This window comes from Ranitomeya variabilis, chromosome 1 (genome assembly GCF_051348905.1).
Source record: "Ranitomeya variabilis isolate aRanVar5 chromosome 1, aRanVar5.hap1, whole genome shotgun sequence".
NCBI lineage: Eukaryota > Metazoa > Chordata > Amphibia > Anura > Dendrobatidae > Ranitomeya > Ranitomeya variabilis.
This window is the reverse complement of record NC_135232.1, coordinates 1,021,774,652-1,021,797,964: the sequence shown is the minus strand read 5'-3', so window position 1 is coordinate 1,021,797,964 and position 23,313 is coordinate 1,021,774,652. Positions and strand designations below refer to the sequence as shown.

The window sequence follows — 23,313 nt, the reverse complement described above, 5'->3', positions numbered from 1 at the left end:
ATCTAACTTAGGAGCCTTTTCCCACTTTTCACAGATCTCTTCATCAAAGGGGTACTTGCGCTTCAAGGCCTGAGGGATGGATATCTTTTTATTGGGCTTTTTCCACTCCCTTTTAATTAAATTGACTATATTATCATGGAAGGGAAAAAGTTTACGCTTTTTTCCCTCCAAGTTACTAAACATGGTGTCCTGAATTGACCGCGGCTCCTTAGGGGTTTCTACCCCCATAGTCGCTCTAACAAGTTTGAGCAGTTTCCCAATATCTTCTGATTGAAAATATGGGTGGCCATACTCCTCATCTGAGGAGTCTAGGTCTGAGGTATCAGAGGGGGTTAATACTCCCGGTTTATCCCCTGAATCTATGTCCGACCCTTGTTCACTTGTTGGGGGAGGGGGAGGTGGGGTTCCCTTTGCTGTATGATGTTTCAGCTGCTCCTTAACCGTTGATTTGACTTCCTCCCGTAAAATTGTTTTAATGTTTTGTAATAAGGAAGAAGATTCTTCTGCAACTGTTTTGCCAATACAAGGCTGGCAGATTTTCTTGCTATATAGTCTAGGGAGTGTGTCTTTGCATAGTGCACAGGCTCTATTTTTCTGTTTGGAGGTGGTTTTCTTCCCCTAAAAAAACACAGTGTACAGGGTATCAGTATGTGTGGTTCGCCTTACAAAGGCACTCACCCCTCCAGGACTCCGGATACCCCGGTAGCTTGTGCCTCTTCAGACATTTTGGGCACAGGCATCTCGGTGTGTCTGGATCCATCGCTGGTTCGGCCATCTTAGCAGGCAGACTGCTTGCTGTAGGGCCAGCGTTTTTCCTTTTACTCATATATCAGGAGCGGTGTGCGCGCCTCTGGATCAAACTTCTGCCCGGAAGTGTCCAGCACACCGGCTCCCTCGGCGTGTGACGTCACTCCCGTGCGACCGGAAGTCGTCATCCTTCACTTTGGCGCCAGCGTCAGTGAAGGACACGCCCCTTATCCCCGGACCAGCCTCCTGCACAGAGCGGACGCCGGGGAGTCCAGCGAGGGGGAAAAGGCGCGGACACAACAGCCCCTTCACCCGGACAGCACCGCACGCGATGCCGCCGAGTATGGCTGCCCCCACCGCGGACCTCGGCCTCCGGACCGGTATCATTAGAGGGAGATCCCTCCGGAGGTAGGAGCTCTGCGACAGGCATCCACCTGCAGGAACAAAAAACCAAACTGAGGAGAGAGGGGCCGCCCCATTCTTTTACCCCTGCTGCAGGTTTCCTGTTCCTGGGGGCGGATGCCATCTCTCACGTACGGTGCTGTCATGGTGAAGGGAAAAAATCTTTAAATGAGAAGGTGTGTCCAAACTTTTGGTCTGTACTAATATTATATATATATATATATATATATACACATACACATTATATATGTATATATGTATGTGTATGTGTATATATATATATATATATACACACATACATATATATATATATATATATATATATATATATATATATATATATATATATATATATATATATATATATATATATATATATATATATATACACACACACACACACACACACATACATACATACATACATACACACACACACACATGCATACACAGTGCGTAGTACGGAAAGTATTCATACCCCTTTAAATTTTTCACTCTTTTTTATTTGTCCAATTCGTAAATTATTTTTTTCTCATGCACCCCATCTCGGCTGAAAAGAAAACGGAGATATAGCAATATTTGCAAGTTTATTAAAAAATAAAAACTGAAGTATCAAATGGTCATAAGTATTCAGACCCTTTGCTCAGTATTGAGTAGAAGCACCTTTTGAGCTAGTACAGCCATGAGTCTTGTATTGAATGATGCAACAAGTTTTTCACACCTGGATTTGAGGATCCTCTGCCATTCTTTCTTGCAGATCCTCTCCAGTTCTGTCATGTTTGATGGTGAATGTTGGTGGAGAGCCACTTCCAGGTGTCTCCAGAGATGCTCAATTGGGTTTAGGTCAGGGCTCTGGCTGGGCCAGTCAAGAATGGTCACAGAGTTGTTCTGAAGCTACTCCTTTGTTATTTTAGCTGTGTGCTTAGGGTCATTGTCTTGTTGGAAGGTGAACTTTCGGCCAAGTCTCAGGTCCCGAGCACTCTGGAAGAGGTTTTCATCCAGGATTTCTCTGTACTTTACCGCATTCATGTTTCCTTCAATGACAACCAGTCGTCCTGTCCCTGTAGCTGAAAACCACCCCCATAGCATGATGCTGCCACCACCATGTTTCACTGTTGGGATTGTATTGGGCAGGTGATTGATTAGCAATGCCTGGTTTTCTCCACACATACCGCTTAGTATTATGGCCAAAAAGGCCTATCTTCGTCTCACCAGACCAGAAAATCTTATCTTATTTCTCATAGACTGGGAGTCCTTCATGTGTTTTTTTTAGCAAACTCTATGCGGGCTTTCATATGTCTTGCACTGAGGAGAGGCTTCCGTCGGGCCACTCTACCATTAATGCCCAACTGATGGAGGGCTGCATTGATAGTTGACATTGTGGAACTTTCTCCCATCTCCCTACTGCATCTCTGGAGCTCAGCCACAGTGTTCTTGGGGTTCTTCTTTACCTCTCTCACCAATGCTCTTCTCCCACGATTGCTCAGTTTGACTGGACGGCCATGTCTAGGATAAAGATGCTTGATAAAGACCATGTTGTGGTCGAAACGTCGCTATTTTACCATGGCTTAAATAAAGTTTGCTTTGAAGACTTTTACACCTGGATGGAGCGCTGTTCATTATATACTTTTTATGTCTAGGAAGACTTCTGGTGATCCAAACTTCTTCCATTTAAAGAGTATGGAGGTCACTGTGCTCTTAGGAACCTTGAGTACTGCAGAAATTCTGTTGTAACCTTGGCCAGATCTGTGCCTTGCCACAATTCTGTCTCTGAGCTCCTTGGCCAATTCCTTTGACCTCATGATTCTCATTTGGTCTGACATGCACTGTGAGCTGTGAGGTCTTATATAGACAGGTGTGTGCCTTTCCAAATCAAGTCCTATCAGTTTAATTAAACACAGCTGGACTCCAATGAAGGAGTAGAACCATCTCAAGGAGGATCACAAGGAAATGGACAGCATGTGACTTAAATATGAATGTCGGAGCAAAGGGTCTGAATATTTATGACCATGTAATATTTCAGTTTTTCTTTTTTTTATTAAACTTTACTAAATTTGCAAACATTTCTACAGTTCTGTTTTTTTCAGTCAAGATGGGGTGCAGAGTGTACAGTAATGTGAAAAAAATGAACTTTTTTTGAATTCACCAAATGGCCGCAATGAAACAAAGAGTGAAAAATTTAAAGGGGGCACAAATACTTTCCATACCCACTGTGTAATACATATATATATATATATATACACACACATATATACATATATATATATATACATATATACACATACACATTACATATGTACATATGTATATATATATATATATATATATATATATATATATATATATATATATATATATATATATATATATATATATATATATATATATATATATATATATATATATATATACTAGATGGCAGCCCGATTCTAAAGAATCGGGAGTCTAGAATCCATATATACTTTATTTATTCAAATGTAAGAATAATACAATTAATAAATAATAGTAAGAAAAAACAAAAAATGGCATATATCTTTGTCCACCCTGAGCGGGTGTAGGACGCTGGTGACGTCACTTATCTCCGGACATTATCTCCGGACAAAGCCACGGAAGTTGGCACAAATTGCCGGAAGTAGTATTCTAGGCAATTATATATTAGATTTTAATGTTATCAGTGTTTACCTTTGAACGTTTATATTGTATTGTCCTGTCACCAGCCATGTGTACGATTATCGGCCGAAAGCCTCTCTGGAACCAATAATCACCCCATGTAAAGGTATCTTTATAAGTTAAAGATTCAGAATACTATGACTTTTATCATATCCTGAACAGTCAAGTTTTTTATGAACCGTTTAGGTTTTCTGGTTGAAGTAAAAAAAACTCTGAGTGTTTACAGTTTGAAACCATAAAATGTTGAAAAATTATGTCATTCTTGAGTATATCACTCAATGGTGCTCATAAACGTGTCAAATTTGATCTATAATATACTTTAATATACGTTACTTTAATCTTTAATATACTTAAGAACAGGGCCCCAGACATCACACAGGGGGTCTGAAACACCGCACAGTGGTCCAAAATATCGCTGTGCTCTGCCTGGGGCCCCATATGCTGCCTGGGGCCCCTGTGCTCTGCCTGGGGCCCCATATGCTGCCTGGGGCCCCTGTGCTCTGCCTGGGGCCCCATGTTCTGCCTGGGGCCCCTGTGCTCTGCCTGGGGCCCCATGTTCTGCCTGGGGCCCCTGTGATCTGCCTGGGGCCACTGTGCTCTGCCTGGGGCCCCATATGCTGCCTGGGGCCCCTGTGCTCTGCCTGGGGCCCCATGTTCTGCCTGGGGCCCCTGTGATCTGCCTGGGGCCACTGTGCTCTGCCTGGGGCCCCATATGCTGCCTGGGGCCCCTGTGCTCTGCCTGGGGCCCCATATGCTGCCTGGGGCCCCTGTGCTCTGCCTGGGGCCCCATATGCTGCCTGGGGCCCCTGTGCTCTGCCTGGGGCCCCTGTGCTCTGCCTGGGGCCCCATGTTCTGCCTGGGGCCCCTGTGCTCTGCCTGGGGCCACTGTGCTCTGCCTGGGGCCCCATTTGCTGCCTGGGGCCCCTGTGCTCTGCCTGGGGCCCCTGTGCTCTGCCTGGGGCCCCATAGGCTGCCTGGGACCACTGTGCTCTGCCTGGGGCCCCATATGCTGCCTGGGGCCCCTGTGCTCTGCCTGGGGCCACTGTGCTCTGCCTGGGGCCCCATATGCTGCCTGGGGCCCCTGTGCTCTGCCTGGGGCCCCTGTGCTCTGCCTGGGGCCCCATATGCTGCCTGGGGCCCCTGTGCTCTGCCTGGGTGTAGGACACTGGTGACGTCACTTATCTCCGGACATTAGCTCCGGACATTAGCTCCGGACAAAGGCACGGAAGTTGGCACAAATTGCAGGAAGTAGTATTCTAGGCAATTATATATTAGATGGGCATTTCCTGAAGGAAATACATGGTGCTTGAACAGCGCTACCAGCTTTACAGCAGCACTTTTCACACATGGGACTGGGGGGCGCGCTTACTTTTGCGCCCGGGGGCGCACTTACTTTTGCGCCCGGGGGCGCACTTACTTTTGCGCCCGGGGGCGCACTTACTTTTGCACCCGGGGGCGCACTTACTTCGTGGGCGGGGCCCCTCGGCCTCCGATTTGGTGGGCGGGGCTCCTCGGCCTCCGATTTGGTTGGTGGGGCCCCTCAGCCTCCAATTTGGTTGGTGGGGACCCTCGGCCTCCGATTTGGTGGGCGGGGACCCTCGGCCTCCGATTTGGTGGGCGGGGCCCCTCGGCCTCCGATTTGGTGGTCGGGGCCCCTCGGCCTCCGCTGTGGTGGGCAGGGCCGGGCCCCTCGGCCTCCGCTTTGGTGGGCGGGGCCGCTCGGCCTTCGATTTGGTGGGCGGGGCTCCTCGGCCTCCGATTTGGTTGGCGGGGCCCCTCGGCCTCCGATTTGGTGTGTGCTCTGCCTTGGGCCACTGTGCTCTGCCTGGGGCCCCATATGCTGCCTGGGGCCCCTGTGCTCTGCCTGGGGCCCCATATGCTGCCTGGGGCCCCTGTGCTCTGCCTGGGGCCCCATGTTCTGCCTGGGGCCCCTGTGCTCTGCCTGGGGCCACTGTGCTCTGTTTGGGTGTAGGACACTGGTGACGTCACTTATCTCCGGACATTAGCTCCGGACATTAGCTACGGACATTAGCTCCGGACAATAGCTCCGGACAAAGCCACGGAAGTTGGCACAAATTGCAGGAAGTAGTATTCTAGGCAATTATATATTAGATACACGCACTCACACGATTAGAATATCGTCAAAACGTGAAAAAGTTAATTTATTTCAGTTCTTCAATACAAAAAGTGAAGCTCATTAGTTAGAGTCAGTACAAACAGAGTCATGTATTTCAAGTGTTTATTTCTGTTGATGTTGATGATTATGGCTTACAGCCAATGAAAACCCAAAAGTCATTATCTCAGTAAATTAGAGTACTTTATAACACCAGCTTGAAAAATGATGCTAAAATCTGAAATGTTGACCTACTGAAATGTATGTTCAGTAAATGCACTCATTACTTGGTCAGGGCTCCTTTGGCATCAATTACTGCATCAATGTGGCCTGGCATGGAGGCGATCAGCCTGTGGTACTGCTGAGGTGTTGTGGAAGCCCAGGTTGCTTTGATAGCAGCCTTCAGCTCGTCTGCATTGTTGGGTCTGGTGTCTCATCTTCCTCTTGACAACACCCCATAGATTCTCTATAGGGTTAAGGTCAGACGAGTTTGTTGGCCAATCAAGCACAGTGATACTGTTGTTTTTAAATCAGGTATTGATACTTTTGGCAGTGTAGACAGGTGCCAAGTCCTGCAGGAGAATGAAATTTCCATCTCCAAAAAGCTTGTCGGCAGAGGGAAGCATGAAGTGCTCTAAAATTTTCTGGTAGACGCATGCTCCCCAAACCATCACTGATTGTGGAAACTTCACACTAGACCTCAAGCAGCTTGGATTCTGTGCCTCTCCACTATTCCTCCAGACTCTGGGACCTTGATTTTCAAGGTCTAGTGTGATGGCTGCTATCAAATGCCACGTCGCAGTGATGCAGTAATTGATGCAAAAGGAGCCCTGACCAAGTATTGAGTGCATTTACTAAACATACATTTCAGTAGGCCAACATTTTGGATTTTAAAATAATTTTTCAAGCTGATGTTATAAAGTATTCTAATTTACTGAGATAATGACTTTTTGGTTTTCATTCACTGTAAGCCATAATCAGCAACATTAACAGATATAAACACTTGAAATAGATCACTCTGTTTGTATATGTAATACAATATACAAGTTTCACTGGTTGTATTGAAAAACTGAAATAAATTAACTTTTTGACGACATTCTAATTTTGTGAGAAGCACACACTGATATATTATATATATACACACACACACACACAATAGATGGTAACGCATCGGGTATTCTAGAATATGTCGCACTGTGACTGACAGAACGTGTTCAGTAAACGTGACTGAACTACATGGCACTGTGTGACAGAACTTGTTCAGTAAACGTGACTGAACTACATGGCACTGACTGGCAGAACTTGTCCAGTAAATGTGACTGAATTGCGTGGCACTGTGACTGACAGAACTTGTTCAGTAAACGTGACTGAACTACATAAAAACTGTGACTGACAGAACTTGTTCAGTAAACGTGACTGAACTGCGTGGCACTGTGACTGACAGAACTTCGACCAATCAGCGACGCGGGATTTTCGTTACAGACAAACAGACAGGATTAGATGACACATATACACACACATATGCATACACATATTGCACTACACAATACATGAAACTTTTTTTTTAACTAATCTAACCCAAACTTGCGATGGCACAGAGCCGCTGTCTTTGGTTCAGTACAAGCAGCACATAACTTACGTCCCCAGAAATATCAGTCTGTGATCCGGCTTCCAGCGTCTGTCTGGACAAAGACAGATGAGAGTTGGTGAGGTTAGATGTTAAGTCAGGCTCTGATCTTCCTCTGCCTTGTTCTAGATGAAATCGTTCCTTCAGCTTTGCGAGGCTCTAATAACACAATGCAGAAAGTGCACGTTACAATTGTAAAGCACGAGGCAAAACAGATGAAAACAAATAGAAATAAACATGGCATTTCAGCTCTACAGGAGGACATAACTAAGGAAGGCTGACAGAGCCATGGAAAGTGGGGAGCCAATTTACTCCCACCGTCATAGAACCACCATGATAATACATAGCACAAGTGTGTTTTATGGATAGAATAGGGCACATGAAGCCCAAGCCTTAAAGATGTGCAGAGCGAAGTACGCCATCCCACGAGCACAAGAATCAATATATCAAAGTCCTGTGTGAGGCTTTTCTGCTCTTCCAGATAACTGGATCATCTTTGTAAAAACTTAGGTAATGAACAAGTTTATTGGTAGAGTTAGTCAGGGATAGAATGGGTTTCCGTGACTGACTTCATGCGCGGGCTTTTCAAGATGAAGTCAAAATTCAGGACTGACCATAGAGAATACTACACTATCGCTTCCTGACAATTTCAATCATATTCAGGGTCTCTGCAGACTGAATTTTCTAAAGCATTCATGCCTATGACGACTTCTACTCACAATATTCCATCAATACTACAGATATCGCTGTCATGGACGCAGATGTTACGCAAACAATAAGACCGTGTTAACACTGACGTACGTTCACTTGTTAATCAGCGGCCTCACAAACCTGCATCAGGTCCTGCTTCTCCTTCTCCCCAGTGCTGATTGCCTTCCTTATGCTTTTCAGTTCGGAGAGGATATCCTTTGCTTCTCGAAGCTCATAGCCACTCTGCCCTCCTGACATTTTTTGGTCAATGCTATGAGAAGAGAGAAAAATATATTTTATCTCGACTAACAAAACGTGCATATAAATAACCCCCCAAAAAATCAATATGTAGAAACTTTGGAAAAAAATCTGCAAACATAAAATGAAGATTGTGGCATAGAATTAAGCATTTCCCATACACTCTCCATCCCAAAAACTGAAAACACCATTAAATTCTGTTCCAGAAACTCCAGGCAGAAATCATTGACTTTAATAGGGTCAGTTGGAGTTCTGTTTTGTTTTTGGCCTTATTAGCACTTGAAAACTAAGAAGAATATAAAGTCATTGTACAGTAGGGGATTCAGAGTAAGCCGCATGGAAATCGACAAGTACAGTAACCAAACCATATTCTTGGTGAGAGAAAATAAACACTATGTACTAGGCACATGTTAAGTAAGGCCGTACTGGGCCGCAGGCCTTCAAAGGGAGGACGCCATGACAGGGTTAAGTGATAATACATGAGAAAGCATTGGGTTGAGGGAATTTTGGGTGGGGAAGGGTTAATAAATTTGAATCAGGGGAATGATGTATGGCTAGGGGGAGGGGGAATGGGGAGAAGAGGCGGAGTAAGGGCGGGCAGTATAAGGGGCAACGGCCATCTCAGTGGGGCAACCATTTTAGGTCCCCCACCGTACTAGAAACAAGCTCCCACCCACCCTCCCTTTTTTGTTGGTTGCTTTGGAAACGTTCATAGGTGATGTCAAGGTCGTTAAGAAAAAGGGGTTATTATCGTTGTATTGCTCGAATTATTGCGTTATGTTTTCTGTTGTTTTGTCGCGGCAGCAAGGCGTGGGGGGGAGGTCCTCGAGGTTGGTGGTGATGGAAATGGTGGATCGGAGGGGGGGGGGGATCTCTAAGGTCCTGGACTCCCCCGTGGATGAACAAATTTGGAATGGAACAAAAAGATCACATGGAGGTGATAATTAGGATATATGGGTAATTTTGGAGGAAATTGGCCGGGTGAGTCTATGGGCGTCTCTGAGCTGGAGCGTAGCGGCTAGAGGCAAGACGTGACCTGGAGGCCAAGTTTTACGGTTATGGAAGACAAGTTTTTATGGTCTGGAGGCCAAGTTTATTACATTTTGGGGCTTCGAGGACCACCCTCCCCGTGGTTAATGTTTAATAAATAAACTGTTTGTTATTATGTGTTAATAAACGGCTGCTGTGGCCAACTTATCCAAATACCATTGTGGTCAGTTTTTTTTATTTCAGATAAAGCGGTCGGGCCGTTTGGTTGAAGGGTAAAAATGAGGAGTAAAAAAGGTGGGTAGAGAAACTCATGGGGATTCACGTATACCAACTGTCATGTATTCCAGGTAATTAATATTGAAGTGACTTGTAAAATATAAAATATGGAAAAAAATAAAATAATATAAGGGTTTCTCTGTACAAATAATATTGATAAGGTGTCCTTAGGACAGGTCAAATATTGGATTAATGGGGGTCCAACACCCCCCGTGAATCAGCCATTAGCTCCTGCAGCAGCCGTTACACATTGACTGGAGTTGTGTGGTACTGCTCTATTCTTCCTATATATCCTCCGCCAGAACAAAAAGCTGATTGGGTAGAGGTGCCGATGTTGAACCCCCACTAATCCAATGGATAGGTTATCGGTATTATTTGCCTAAGAAACCCCTTTAAAATAGGTCACCCAATACACAAATAGGAAATGGATTATGAAATTGGTTACATGTGACCAAAGTAGAATACCATACAGGAGAAGGCATAGAGGTATGGCCTTAAATAGTATTCCAAATTGTGACCAACTAGAACAAGTCCATAATAAAAAGAATAAGTAAATAAAATGTGTGTGAAGCCCCTTAAACACCATTGTATATGGATTGTGTTTTTGTAGTTCACGCTGGGGTCTAAGGGGAGAGGAGACTTATAAGCCATGCATGCTCCTCTGGGGAATTAAATATGCAAATGATCTCTTCAGAGAGGAAGAGGACTAGAACTCTAGCGCTACCTATTGGATGCAGCAATCCTAAAAGTCAATATCGACCCTTCAACGAGCCTTGTAATATGATTTGGGATAAAAGCCAAACTTTGTATTCAATTAGATGGATTTGCTAAAAAATAACTGGGCTAAACAAAAAATGGCAGTTCTGCAGAATTAAAGGGGTTGACTAGTTTAGAAAACGCATTTTCATATATTCATAAGTACGTACGTAGGTACTGCAGAAGGTGACTACGAAACACTAGGAATGAGAGGACAACCGTGCTAGTTAGGGGGTGAGAATTCTTTAAAGTATCAGTGGCTGCCCCAGCAGTTTGTGCCCCACAACCCAAGATCAATAGCAATCACTGACAAAAATGCCTGTTACCACCTGAAGTAAGCAAATAAATTCTAGGAAAGGAAAGATTTCAGGCTTCGTTCACATACCCAGATGTCAATTTCTTATGGATTCCGATTTTTAAAAAAGTAAAAAAAATAGATCACTTACATTCTAAGTAAAGGTGGATTGAAAACTGAACAAAATTTTTGAATGGACAAGACACAAAAAAACAAAAAACTAAGCACATTGGTTTTCAGTTAGCGGTGTTTCTGAAAACCTCTAGTGTCCTGCAAATGAGCAGATCTAAAAAAAAAAAATGGTCTGTTAACAAAACACCTAATGTAGGACTAAGGCTACTTTCACATTAGCGTCGTGCACTGCACATCGCAATGCGACGTTGCAGCGCACCGACGCATACTGTGCAAGCGCTGCACAACGGGGGCAGCGGATGCTGTTTTTCAACGCATCCGCTGCCCCATTGTGAGGTGCGGGGAGGAGGGGGCAGAGTTCCGGCCGCGCATGCGCGGTCGGAAATGCTGCAGACGACGCACCAAAAAACATTACATGCAACGTTTTTTGGTGGCAACGGTCCGACACAACACGACGCAACCGTCGCACTGCGTCACTAATAAAAGTCTATGGAGAAAAAACGCATCCTGCAAGCAATTTTGCAGGATGCGTTTTTTCTGCAAAACGACCCATAGCGACGTGCAGTGCACGACGCTAGTGTGAAAGAGGCCTATCTGTTATCATCCATCTTCCATAGACTTCAATGTTTTTCAAAATAAAAATGGTTCCAATTATTATTTTCTTTTTTAGCCAAACAAGTAAAAGATGTGCAGAAGAAACTAAAGACAATGACACGTGTTCCCATTTAAATTAACATTTTATTTACATTTTTATCCCAAAATGGATCCAAAACCAGAAATAAGTACCGGACAAGTGAGCAGAGCCCAACATGCGTCCCTGCCTCTGCACAAGGCATGTCTCGGAGTGCCTGCCCGAGTTTCTGGAACAACTGCCCATTGTTTCCTTGTGGTATGTTGTTGTCAGTTTCTCAAACATGCTTTGGATTCCTATCAAAATTGCTTGCAAGCGAGCTGATCTAAAACAATACAGCGTTGTTGTATTAATATAATGACAGACTGCTTGGCTAACCTTTAATCTGGCACAGTGGCGTGAGGTGTGATTACTTAAGGTACGGAAAGAACAGAACGGAAGAGAAATAAACCATTACTGGTCTAGTTCAGATTTCATATCGGCGTAACGTGGGGTGAGATGCATCGTCCATGCGAAGCTGCGCTCTTACATTATACTAGACAAACAATGGAAAATAAAAATGAGCCTCATTTCCAATGAATGTCATTTCGTAAAATCGGCTCAACACGGACTCGTACGAGGCTTTGTGACCAGTCTCAAAGGAAGCGTTTCCTTAGGCTAACCCCCAATGCAGGACATGAAGAACACAGACATGAAACGGTGATATATTTAGCTTGTTACAAGCTGTAAAGAGATATAATGAGCCTAAATCAAATACCCAAAATCTAGGCCATAGAAACAGTCCTGCTGGCTTCCCCTGACCTCTGCACGGAAAACATTAAATTGAAGATATTCATCAGGAGGCCTGTTCGGAGAGGGAAGGGTGACATTTCACAACGATTCCATACAATATGAGAAAAAAGTCTAGTGGACAGTCACATTAACCCCTTGCCACCCTCACCACATAAATGTAAGTACTAATGGCACAATCCCTGTGACAGAAGCTGCTAATTAACATTCTTTTAAAGACGGAGTTACACGTTATTTGCACCCAGTACCATCATCAGGGTCAGGTTGCCCTACTGACATCCCGCTTCTATGCTGTAGTAGGAAACTAAATTAAAATCAGTTTCCCGTCACTAAAACCCCTTCAACCAGGCATTCCTATAATGCAGCTTCTGCAATTTGGGCCATTGCTAGTGAACCCCTTGTTGTCACTGACATTAGCTGTGCAGGGGAGGGCCAGAAGCTCACACAGAAGGGGTAGGCATGTATATAGGGGGCCAGCAAAGAATACAGATTATATTCTTTATCAATAAAGTGACAAAATTTTACACAGCACACAGATCAGGTCTTCACTAATCCAAGCCCCAGAAGTGAAAAACAAATTGATGGAAAAATAATTGCAGGAAAATGTAAGATAAATAAAATAAAGTAATAAAAACACATTTAAAACAATACTTCTGCAAGCTTTTTTCCCCCACTAAAAGTTGGGTTATTACATACATTATAGCGTCTTCAAATGTAACATAATTTACACATTTTGGTGTTAAGCCTCTGCCTAATCAGAGGATTATTTTTTGGTGTAATTATTATTCATTAAACAAGGTCCATTATATCAGCTGCAAGTTGTTTTTTTTAGAATAGCAAGCCTATTAAATAAAAAAAAAAAAAGTGTCCCAGCCCCCCAAAAAGCGAACAAATATTAATGAAGCCTTTAGAATGCAGCATTCCATAATTACGGAACATCATAGCCTAAAACTATTCAGCCATGAGAGGGTTGAATGCAGGTTTCGCAGTCTATGGTATATCCTAAACATTTGTTCTATTGTTTATTTATAGGCAATCAAATAATAATTCTAAAAACTACAGGACCTTATTTTAATGGGGTGAAAACAGCACATACCACTTAACTACTCTGGTGCACTTTTAACGCACAGCTTTTCTAGTAAGTGACATTTTAAAGGGCCAATACAAAGCCAACAATGGCATTTAAGCCTCTATTTTAACCCGAATACCACAACAGACGTGATTAATAACCGATTGTTGGGAGACCCATCAGCGGGACTCCACTGATGACTAGCAACTCATTCCTTTTTTTTTTTTTTTTTAACAATATTTCTATCGGACTCGAAATATTACAGAACAGAAGGACTTGGGGATTCTGGTTACAAGCAAACTGAGCAGTAGTACTCAATGTCAGGCAACAGCTGCAAAAGCAAACAAGATTTTGGGGTGTACAAAAAGAAATAAAATCCTGCAATCCCAATGTATTATTATCACTCTATAAATCACTTCTAAGGCCACATTTAGAATATGGGATCCAGTTTTAGGCTCTACATTTAAAAAAAACACCAGAGAGCTAAAGTGAATTCATAGGCGGACAGCTAAATTAATACATGGGTTGGAAGGCCTATGATGAGATGTTAGAAAAGCTGGGCTGCGTTAGCTTAAAAACTCCTCACATGCGACCTCATTTATATGTATAAATGCATGTGTGGTCAATAAAAAAAAAAAAAAGAAGGACTGGCATGCGATTTATTTCTTCCAAAGATCTTACAAAAAGGATCAGTTAACATTACGGGTGTAGGAAATGAGATTCCAGCAACTAGATAGGAAAGGGTTCTTTACAGTTAGAGCAGTCGGACTGTGGAATGCCCTAACCCAGGAGTCAGTAATGGCAGATACTACGTCAGTATTTTTAAGGGGTCCAATGCCTTTCTCACAACAAATGCCATTGTAGATAGTAAATAATTGCGATAGAGAATGTGTAACTGATCGAGAAAGGATAACCCTGTTTTGTTATTTTACTTAAGGGGGAAAAAAACAGTTGTAGAAACATGTGCACACAGAGAAACATGGGGAAAGTGCTTCTATTTTCTTATATTTCACAGTTTAGTTAATAAAGCCTGCAGATCAGCTCCTACTAATCCAAACAGGATCTTGTCTGTGGTGCCTGGGACCGGTCACTAAGCGGTGTACAGAGCAGTGACGTTCAGCTCTGTTCCCTGTCTACATCCGGCAGCTGCCCAAGAAAGAAAAAGCTGACAGGTGGGAGTGCCGGATGTCGGACCGTTGCCGATCAGATATCTATGATCTTTCCTAAGGATAGGTGATCAATATCATTGTATGAGACAATCCCTCAAGTAGGATGGGTGATGAAAAATACTCACTTGCATCATTTATTTAAATACCAAAAAATAAACAGAAGGAAATCCCGAGACACTCATTTCTAACAATTTACATCAAACGAAAATGATTAAGGCTAGGAAGTAACCGCCATGTCTTCTCTTCCCAGTATCTAAAAATGAGTGTGCGTGTTGTAATGTCCAGAAACACGTTAAGTATTAGAACTAGTCTTTGTTTTATCGACGATTTGTGTTTTTTTACCCGCTCCTAGTCCACGCTACTACAAACTGTTATTGCCTAAAAAGTGTCCTGTCACAAGCAGAGGATTATCACACCAAGGCAAAGAGCGAGTGGATCTCATGACTTCTGATGGAAAATGAGCTCAGTTTTCTACATGACCTTAAAGAAAAGGGTTATGCCAAGTATAAAGAGAAGAGGGCGGACCTAGTTGTGCCAAGACGCTGAATGAGAAGCCGACAGAACAAATTTTACATTGAGACTCACCGCTGTAATGTCTGGAAGCCCTGCTCCTTGTACAGAAGTTCCTGCTTCATTTGTGACAGCTCCCTCTTCAGCTTTTTTACCTAGTGAAGGCACATAAGAGGAGAATGGTTTATAATGTACGGTAGTGGGTCTGACACAGCTGTTCTCCTCATGTCACCCCTATCTGACGCTGCACTCTTTCAGAGATGGCCCATAGGTTCCCATGGATTCAGCTCCTACCAAGTAAATTAATGCCCACTGCGGTCATGAGTAGTCAAAGGTCAACATTGCATTGCTTCAGATTAATGATAGATATTTAGCACACCTCAATTTACAATTACTCTCCGAGTCCTTTCTCCCTCTTACAGACAGATGCTGCTGCCACTTTTTACAACACCACAATAACAGCAACACTTGATTCAGCCGCCCCCCCCCCTCACGCATAGAAAAACTAGTACAATCAACAGGCAGCCCTGGCTGACCAGCCTGACCAAAGAACTGAGACGGGCTTCCTGGGTCGCTGAGCGGACATGGAAGAGATCCCGCTCTGCTGAGCACTTCATCACATACAAGCAGTCATTCACCAGCTTCAAGGCCAGAGAAAGCCGCAAAAAAAACTTACTTCACGTCTCTCATATCCTCCCTGTCTCACAACCCTAAACAGCTTTTCAACCCTTTCAATTCTCTAATCCATCCCCAGCACCTCCTCCATCTCCTCTCATTTCTGAAGACTTTGCCTCTTTCTTTAAGCAGATCAATATGATTAGAGAAGGCTTTGGCCCACAGCCCCCAATGCCCCTCTTAGCTGCTCAGCCCTGTTCCTCCAAAACCAGCTTATCCACCTTGACAGAAGATCAGCTCTCCTCCCTCCTGTCAAGATCATACCTCATCACTTGCACACTTGAGCAGCTCCCGTCCCACCTAATCCCTAACCTTGCCACAGTCTTCATCCCAACCCTAACACTCCAACCTCTCAATTCCAAATGGTGTCTTCCCCTCATCCTTCAAGCATGCCTCGATCACGCCCATCCTCAAAAAGCCCTCCCTCGACCCATCCTGTGTATCTAGCTATTGCCCAATATCTCTTCTCCTTTATGCCTCAAAACTACTGGAACAGCATGTCCATCTTGAACTGTCCTCCTACCTCTCCTTCTGCTCCCTCTTTGACCGGTTACAATCTGGCTTCCGACCGCAACTGTCCTCCTTCTCCTGGACCAGTCTTCTGCCTTTGACACGGTCGACCATTCCCTCCTGCTACAGATTATCTAATCTCTTGGCATCACAGACTTGTCCTTATCCTGGATCACGTCATATCTAACAGACCGAACATTCAGTGTCTCCCTCTCCTACACCATCTCCTCACCTCGCCCCCTGTCGGTCGGTGTTCCCCAAGGCTTGGTCCTAGGGCCCCTGCTCTTCTCCATCTACACCTTCAGCCTGGGACAGCTCATAGAATCCCACGGTTTGCAGTATCATCTCTACGCCGATGATATGAAGATCTACCTATCTGGACCAGACCTCATCTCCTTTCTGACCAAAATCCCACAATGTCTGTCTGCTATTTCAGCTTTCTTTTCTGCTCGCTTTTTAAAACTGAACATGGACAAAACAGAATTCATTCTCTTTCCCCCCCATCTCACTCTACCCCTCCACGAGACCTATCCACATCAAAGTCAATGGCTGTTCACTTTCCCCAGTCCCACACGCTCGGTGCCTTGGGGTGATCCTCCACTGTGCCCTCTCTTTCAAGCCACATATCCAAGCCCTTGTCTTCTCAAACTCAAAAATATTTCCCGGATCCATGCATTCCTTGACCATGAAACCACAAAAACGCTAGTGCACGCCTTTATCCCCAGCCTCGACTACTGCAACCTGCTACTCTCTGGCCTCCTCTCTAGCACTCTGGCACCACGCCAATCCATCCTACACTCTACTGTCCAACGAATCCACCTGTCACCCCATTATCCCCCAGCCTCTCCTCTCTGCCAAGCCCTTCACTGGCTTCCTACTGTCCAGAGGCTCCAGTACAAAACCCTAACTATGACATATAAAGCCATCCACAACCTGTCTCCTCCATACATCTGTGACAGGGTCTCCCGGTACTTACCCACACGCAACCTTCGACGATCCACTCAAGATCTCCTTCTCTACCCCCCTCTTATCTCTTCTTCCCACAACGGCATACAAGCCTTCTCCCATGCTTCCCCCATACTCGAACTCTTTACCCCAACACTTCAGACTCTCGCCTACCATGGAAACATTCAAAAAGAACCTGAAGACCCACCTCTTCCGACAAACCTACAACCTGCAGTGATCCTTAGTCTGCTGAACCGCCGCACGAACAGCTCTACCCTCTCCTAGTGTATCCTCACCCATCCAATGTAGACTGTGAGCCCTCACGGGCAGTGTTTTCTCTCCTTCTGTACTTGTGTGAGCGCCTTGTTTTGCTCATGTTTATTGTACTTGTTTATTTTTGTCCCTCTCACGTGTAAAGCGCCATGGAATAAATGGCGCTATAAAATGTATAATAATAATAATAAACTATAATAAATAGCATGGATTCCACCATTAAAGAGGACCTTTTCACTGGATTTTTTTTCATTAAAAGTGAGTGAGTATCTCCTCCAGTTGCCACTGCTCCTGGAAGTTATTACTTTTGTGCCACTCCGTTCCAAAGTCATACCCCGTCAATGAAGATGCAAATGTTTACTTCAAACAAATGGGCATATACCGCAGAAGTTCTCTGTGGCTGTTGGATGGGAACCCTTCGAACTGCCAGAGTCACTGGCGCCTCAAGTGATTTGTAAGCCAGGCATGACATCATTGTGGTGGTGTGACCCACATACTATAAAAGGTCCTGCAAATTGATCAACTCATCTCTACTTATCACCTATCCTACTGAAAACCTCTTTAGTACGCAGTCAGATGGGTGTATCACATGGACGACAATGCATCGCAATGCTCGGACTAGCCGGCGGCCTGCTGACCCGACCTTGTATTTCTATGCAGCTGTCACGATCGGGTCATACCGCCGGCTAGTCTGAGCATTGTGATCGCCACGCATGTTATACGGCCGTCTGACTGCGCCCTAAGAAGGATTATAGCTATAGTGAAATGTTGACAACTATTCTCCAAAAGGATTCAAGTCTGTATACTGCTCATAGACAAAATCGCATGTTGACTCCATACCTTATTCAGTTCAGTGCAAAGAATAAATCTAAACAACATTACAGAACACAAAAAAAGACATACTTACCAATACTATTAATGTGACGGATGCGGTGGCCCACATGATAAAGGCGGAGGTTGCACAGATGTAATATACTGATGGACAGCCATGCAAACACCTACCATGGGGGTTAGCATCACAGAAACACAAAGAATGCTTGTATCATGGTCGTCTGCTGCATCCTGCAGTAGATGGTTATTATAACCAGGTATTGGTAATTATGGCCTTTTTTTCTGTTATGTTTTATCTATACCCCTATTCTCCACATCTAAACAATAGTACCATTACAGGATATATTAATATTTTATATAACCTTTAATACACAATTAAGCAGTTTGCTGCAGGATTACTATTAATGCTTTGTGTTCTACAAGTGCAATTTACATTGAAAGCAAGCAATTAACAGGAAAAATAAGTAACCATAGAAACATGTATATATTTAGAACCCTTACCCTGACTTTTGTGGTGGAGATTTCGGCTTTAAGAATATCAGGGTCATACTTTGTACTTGACGATGAGCCTGAAAATACTAAAATTATAAAATAAACAAGATCAATCAAAAATGTTCCATACAGAATAGGCAAGTCAAATTTTTACTAATGCCAAAAATGGACGTCAGAGTATTTACAGTGCAGTGTAGTAACAGCCGACGTATAACACTGGTTATCTTAGGTAAACTGCATAATTTGGGCAAAATAGACAAACTTATTCCTACCTGGATCACGCACAGACTGCTCAGTGATCAGCACTGACACGGAGAGATGTCACTGCTCCACTAGCAGCAAAACCGCTGTGGCGGTCAGATGGAGTAGTGCATCATTTGATGTTTTTCTCATGCCTTGCTGGAAAAGTCACCTGACCGCTGCAGCTAATCACAGGCCGCAGTGGTCCTGCTGCCGTGCAGACCACGGAGCGCCCAGGGCTACATCATGGTAGGTGCTGGTAGGAGACTATAAATTGGTTTGTAATTTTTCACAAATCCAAGGCTCCTTTTTCCTTTTACCCAGACATCCCTTTAATACTTGAGGCGGATGTGTGGGCCACATTTTTACATAATTTGATACAAAAACATTAAAAAAAGTGGGGACGTCACAGAGCAATGGTTGTAACATTAACTCCTAATGTAAAAAGGATAAATCTACTATAACAAATAAAAGCATCATATGCTAAGGAGGAATACGAGTGCAGCACTGTTCTTTCTAAATGTGCACAAAAGTTGTAATGTTCTTGACTTAATCTTGTGCATGGAGGTCAGAGGGTAATAGTTATAGTAAGAATCTGTTCCATGTAATTGTATCCTCAGTATTGTGGGTAACAACGGTGATGTCTGTAAAGATCAGTACAAGATGCGTAAAGCAAAGCTAAGTATTTAAAAAGCTACTTGACATTACATACAAATGAGGTTCTGACGTAAATTGTGTTGATAACCTAGACCATCATGTATGGATAAAATGTATTATATTGTACTGCATAAGCGGCATAGAGAGGAAGAGGATAGGAACAATCGTGCCACCTAATGATAGTAACAATCCTAAAAGTCAATGTCAACAACCAAATAATACATTTGCAGACACGTGTTAAAGGGTACTTGCGCATCATCAGCACAAAGCAGTAGAGCTGACGAGGCTGGGTGAGAGGGCTCTTAACGGGAAATCTGTCACCAGTTTTTGTTATCAGATGTGACAGCAGCATGATGTAGCGTTAGAGACTCTGAATCCAGTGATGTATCGCTTTGTTTACCGGGCGCAGGATTTGTTATATAAATCCCCGTTTTCTCTAGTGCAGATCAAGCAGTGGTTAGAATGCGAATTGGCGGCTTTCTGTGTACACTGTACATTTACTGAAAGATGATAATCAGTGGTGAGGGCAGGGTTACATACACAGTTGACTAAAGTCATGTTCACACGTTCAGTATTTGGTCAGTATATTACATCAGTATTTGTAAGCCAAAATCAGGAGTCCAAGTAGTATCGCCTCTCACACAGCCAAACCAGATCTCCACTTTGCACTGATGAGGGGCAGTACCCCGAAACACAGTGTCTGCAAACAGATTCTGGTTTGGCTAAGTCGTGTGACAAGGCTCGTTATAGGGTCGACTGACTTGTAGGATTGCTACCTTACAATAGGTGGCACTAGAGTTTAGTTCTCTTCCTCTCTGAAGAGAAAAATTGTATAATTAAAATCAGGAGTGGAACAATCAGAGGAAAAGTATAATAGAAACACGTCACCACTTCTGTATTTTTCACCCCCAACAGGTTTTGGCTTACAGATACTGATGAAAAATACTGACCAAATACTGAACATGTGAATGTGACCTAAGGATGCATTTATATTGTAAGCTAAGAGTTAATGAGCAGTGCTGAAAAAAAAACAAAAGAAAAACATTGCTTCACGATTATCTTGCCCTGTAAACATAAAAGATCATCATTCTTGGCGCTGAATCGTCCTATGTAAACAGGTATCGCGCTGACGAGAATTATGGATGCTCTGTGCACTGATCACATATAGATCGCTCACTGCGCAGTTTTCTTTGGTCTGCCTGTGCAAATAGGCAAACGATTGCTAAAACCGATAATAAAAGTTTACAGATCGTATCATGATGCCAATTGATCCATGTTAACGGACCATAATAATAATAATAATAACAATAATCTGCTGCTGATAAAATACTGATTTTATTGAGACAACAGCACACCGCCTAGTAAGTGAGGGATAATTGCCCCTACATATTGCTCCTCTCCGATTACATAGCAAAAAGATGCTGACACATTCCTTTAATTAGCTTCGGAGTACAGTTCTTCATTTACAATATTCGATTAATACACCGCATACTTACGACTGGTACGTGAACTGGATTTTTCTTTGTAAGCGTCGTTGAGTCTCACATACTCATCCAGGGCAAGAGCCAACCGCTGCTCCTTCACATGGTAGAGCTCCTTCTGAGTGCTTAGAGCATCTTGTGCCACCATTAGGTAGTCCTTCAGCATCCGCTCCTGTTCTTTCCTCCATAACTTACGGGGATCCTCTATCTGTGTGGTTTCTAAAGGAAAACATACAATTCTAATTAGGGCAATCATTTATGCAAATATTTTAGTGATTACAGGATTCCAAGGGCTAATTGCAGAAATTGTCATGACAAGAATCTTAAGAATCTACATTCCTGTAGTAAATCCTGTGTTCCGTGGCCAACAGTACTTGTATATTAATGGACTCCGATGTACACAGATCACGTCTCCATGGAAATCTATCATTCTTGCCTCATTACAATACAGGGTCTTACACAGCTATTCATATCACATGTTCTCCTCCTTGCTGCCAAACAAACATGGGTGAAGTGTTAGTCTAGGATCTATATTAAAAGCAGAAAAATATTGCTGCATTTTTCAAGAGAAATCCACTTCAGGAAACAATATTGTTTGTTTGTGATTTTCTTTGTTTCCCAAATTGGTTCTAAAAATGTTTTTAAAAGGCCAGAGCGGATACATGCGGTCCTATCCACAGGCAGGAAGTGTCAGATATTGGCTGCAATATTTTCAGCCAGGTACTGTAGGTATGACTTAAACGCTGTTGCAATTCAGAGAAAACCATACCTTAACCCCGTAGTGACGGAGCCAAATTTTTGAAATCTGACCAGTGTCACTTTATGTTGTAATAACTCTGCAACGCTTCAACAAATCCCAGTGATTTTGAGACTGTTTTTTCGTGACACATTATACTTTATGGTAATGGTAAACATAGGCAATATGTTTTGTGTTTATTTATAAAAAATATCAAAAATTAGAGAAAAATGTAAAAAAAATTTGCAATTTTCAAAATTTGAATGATTATCCCTTTTATCCAGATGGCCATACCACAGCAAATCATTAATAAATAACATTTCTCACATGTCGGCTTTACATAAGCACCATTTGTAAAATGTTAGTTTATTTTGATAGCATTTTAGGAAGATTAAAAATGTAGCAACAATTTTTCATTTTTTCAAGGAAATTTACAAAATGTATTTTTTTATGGACTTATCCATGTTTGAAGTGACTTTAGGGGTCTCATATTGGGAAACCCCCAAACATGATACCATTTTAAAAACTGCACCCCCTGACATATTGAAAACTGCAGTCAGATAGTTTATTAACTCTTCAGGTGCTTTACAGGAATTAATGCAAAGTGACATGACAGAAATGAAAATGTGTATTTTTGCCACCTAAGTGTAATAGTGTCAAAATAATTGTCACCTATAGTGGACAGCCGACAGCTGCTGGATTGTCACCTGTATGGGGATGCTATTCTCTCATATCTCAGGTCAGTTAAAAGACGTATTGGCTGTCATTAAGGGGTTAAAAGCCACCAGGGACCAAGCCGCATGGGAGATTAGTTGGACAGGTGGGTTCCTGGAGGCTTCCCACCACCGTTCCCTTGGAGTGAAAGGTGTCACCCCATACATGCATGCAGGGAGACCTAGCACTGCAGGGTAGCAGGTGGTGAAAAGCAGTAAAGGACCAGTCTGTCCAACTCGTCTGCCGTATTGCTTTTTAAGTATGGTTTTCTCTGAAACATCATGACCTGGCTGAAATTTTGTAGCCAATTTAGCATGTATTGGCCCTGTCTGGTTCCCCCGATAGCATCCACTGTAGTGATAAGGTACCCCATCTGCTAAATCGTAGGTGATAATACAATGTAGGAGAACGTGGTCAAGTTCTGCGCTGCTGAATCTTGTAGTCCAAAAGGTATTATTAAAAGTGGTCTTTAGTCAACGCGTTTCTGAGTTTCAAAGAACTCCATCATGAAATACCAGATAAGAATGTCATTATAGGTCAGAAAAATCTTTACATAGACAGACAGTTCAGGAACCTGAACTCAAACACGTTGAATAAAGACCACTTTTAAAAATACCTTTGGACTACATGATTCA

At 43.2% G+C, this 23,313-nt stretch overlaps 1 protein-coding gene across 2 annotated transcripts in view; it reads right to left on the bottom strand.

Annotated features, from left to right (window-relative positions):
- WWC2 (WW and C2 domain containing 2) overlaps positions 1-23,313 on the bottom strand; it is a 245,839-nt gene that overhangs the window by 61,837 nt on the left and 160,689 nt on the right. For both annotated transcript variants that reach the window (XM_077279557.1, XM_077279558.1), the window contains 5 exons: positions 21,244-21,447; positions 18,860-18,936; positions 15,200-15,279; positions 8,391-8,520; positions 7,572-7,718 (listed from right to left, as the gene is read on the bottom strand). In XM_077279557.1, the coding sequence (XP_077135672.1) occupies positions 7,572-7,718; positions 8,391-8,520; positions 15,200-15,279; positions 18,860-18,936; positions 21,244-21,447 (638 nt within the window). The remainder of the gene's footprint in view (positions 1-7,571; positions 7,719-8,390; positions 8,521-15,199; positions 15,280-18,859; positions 18,937-21,243; positions 21,448-23,313) is intronic.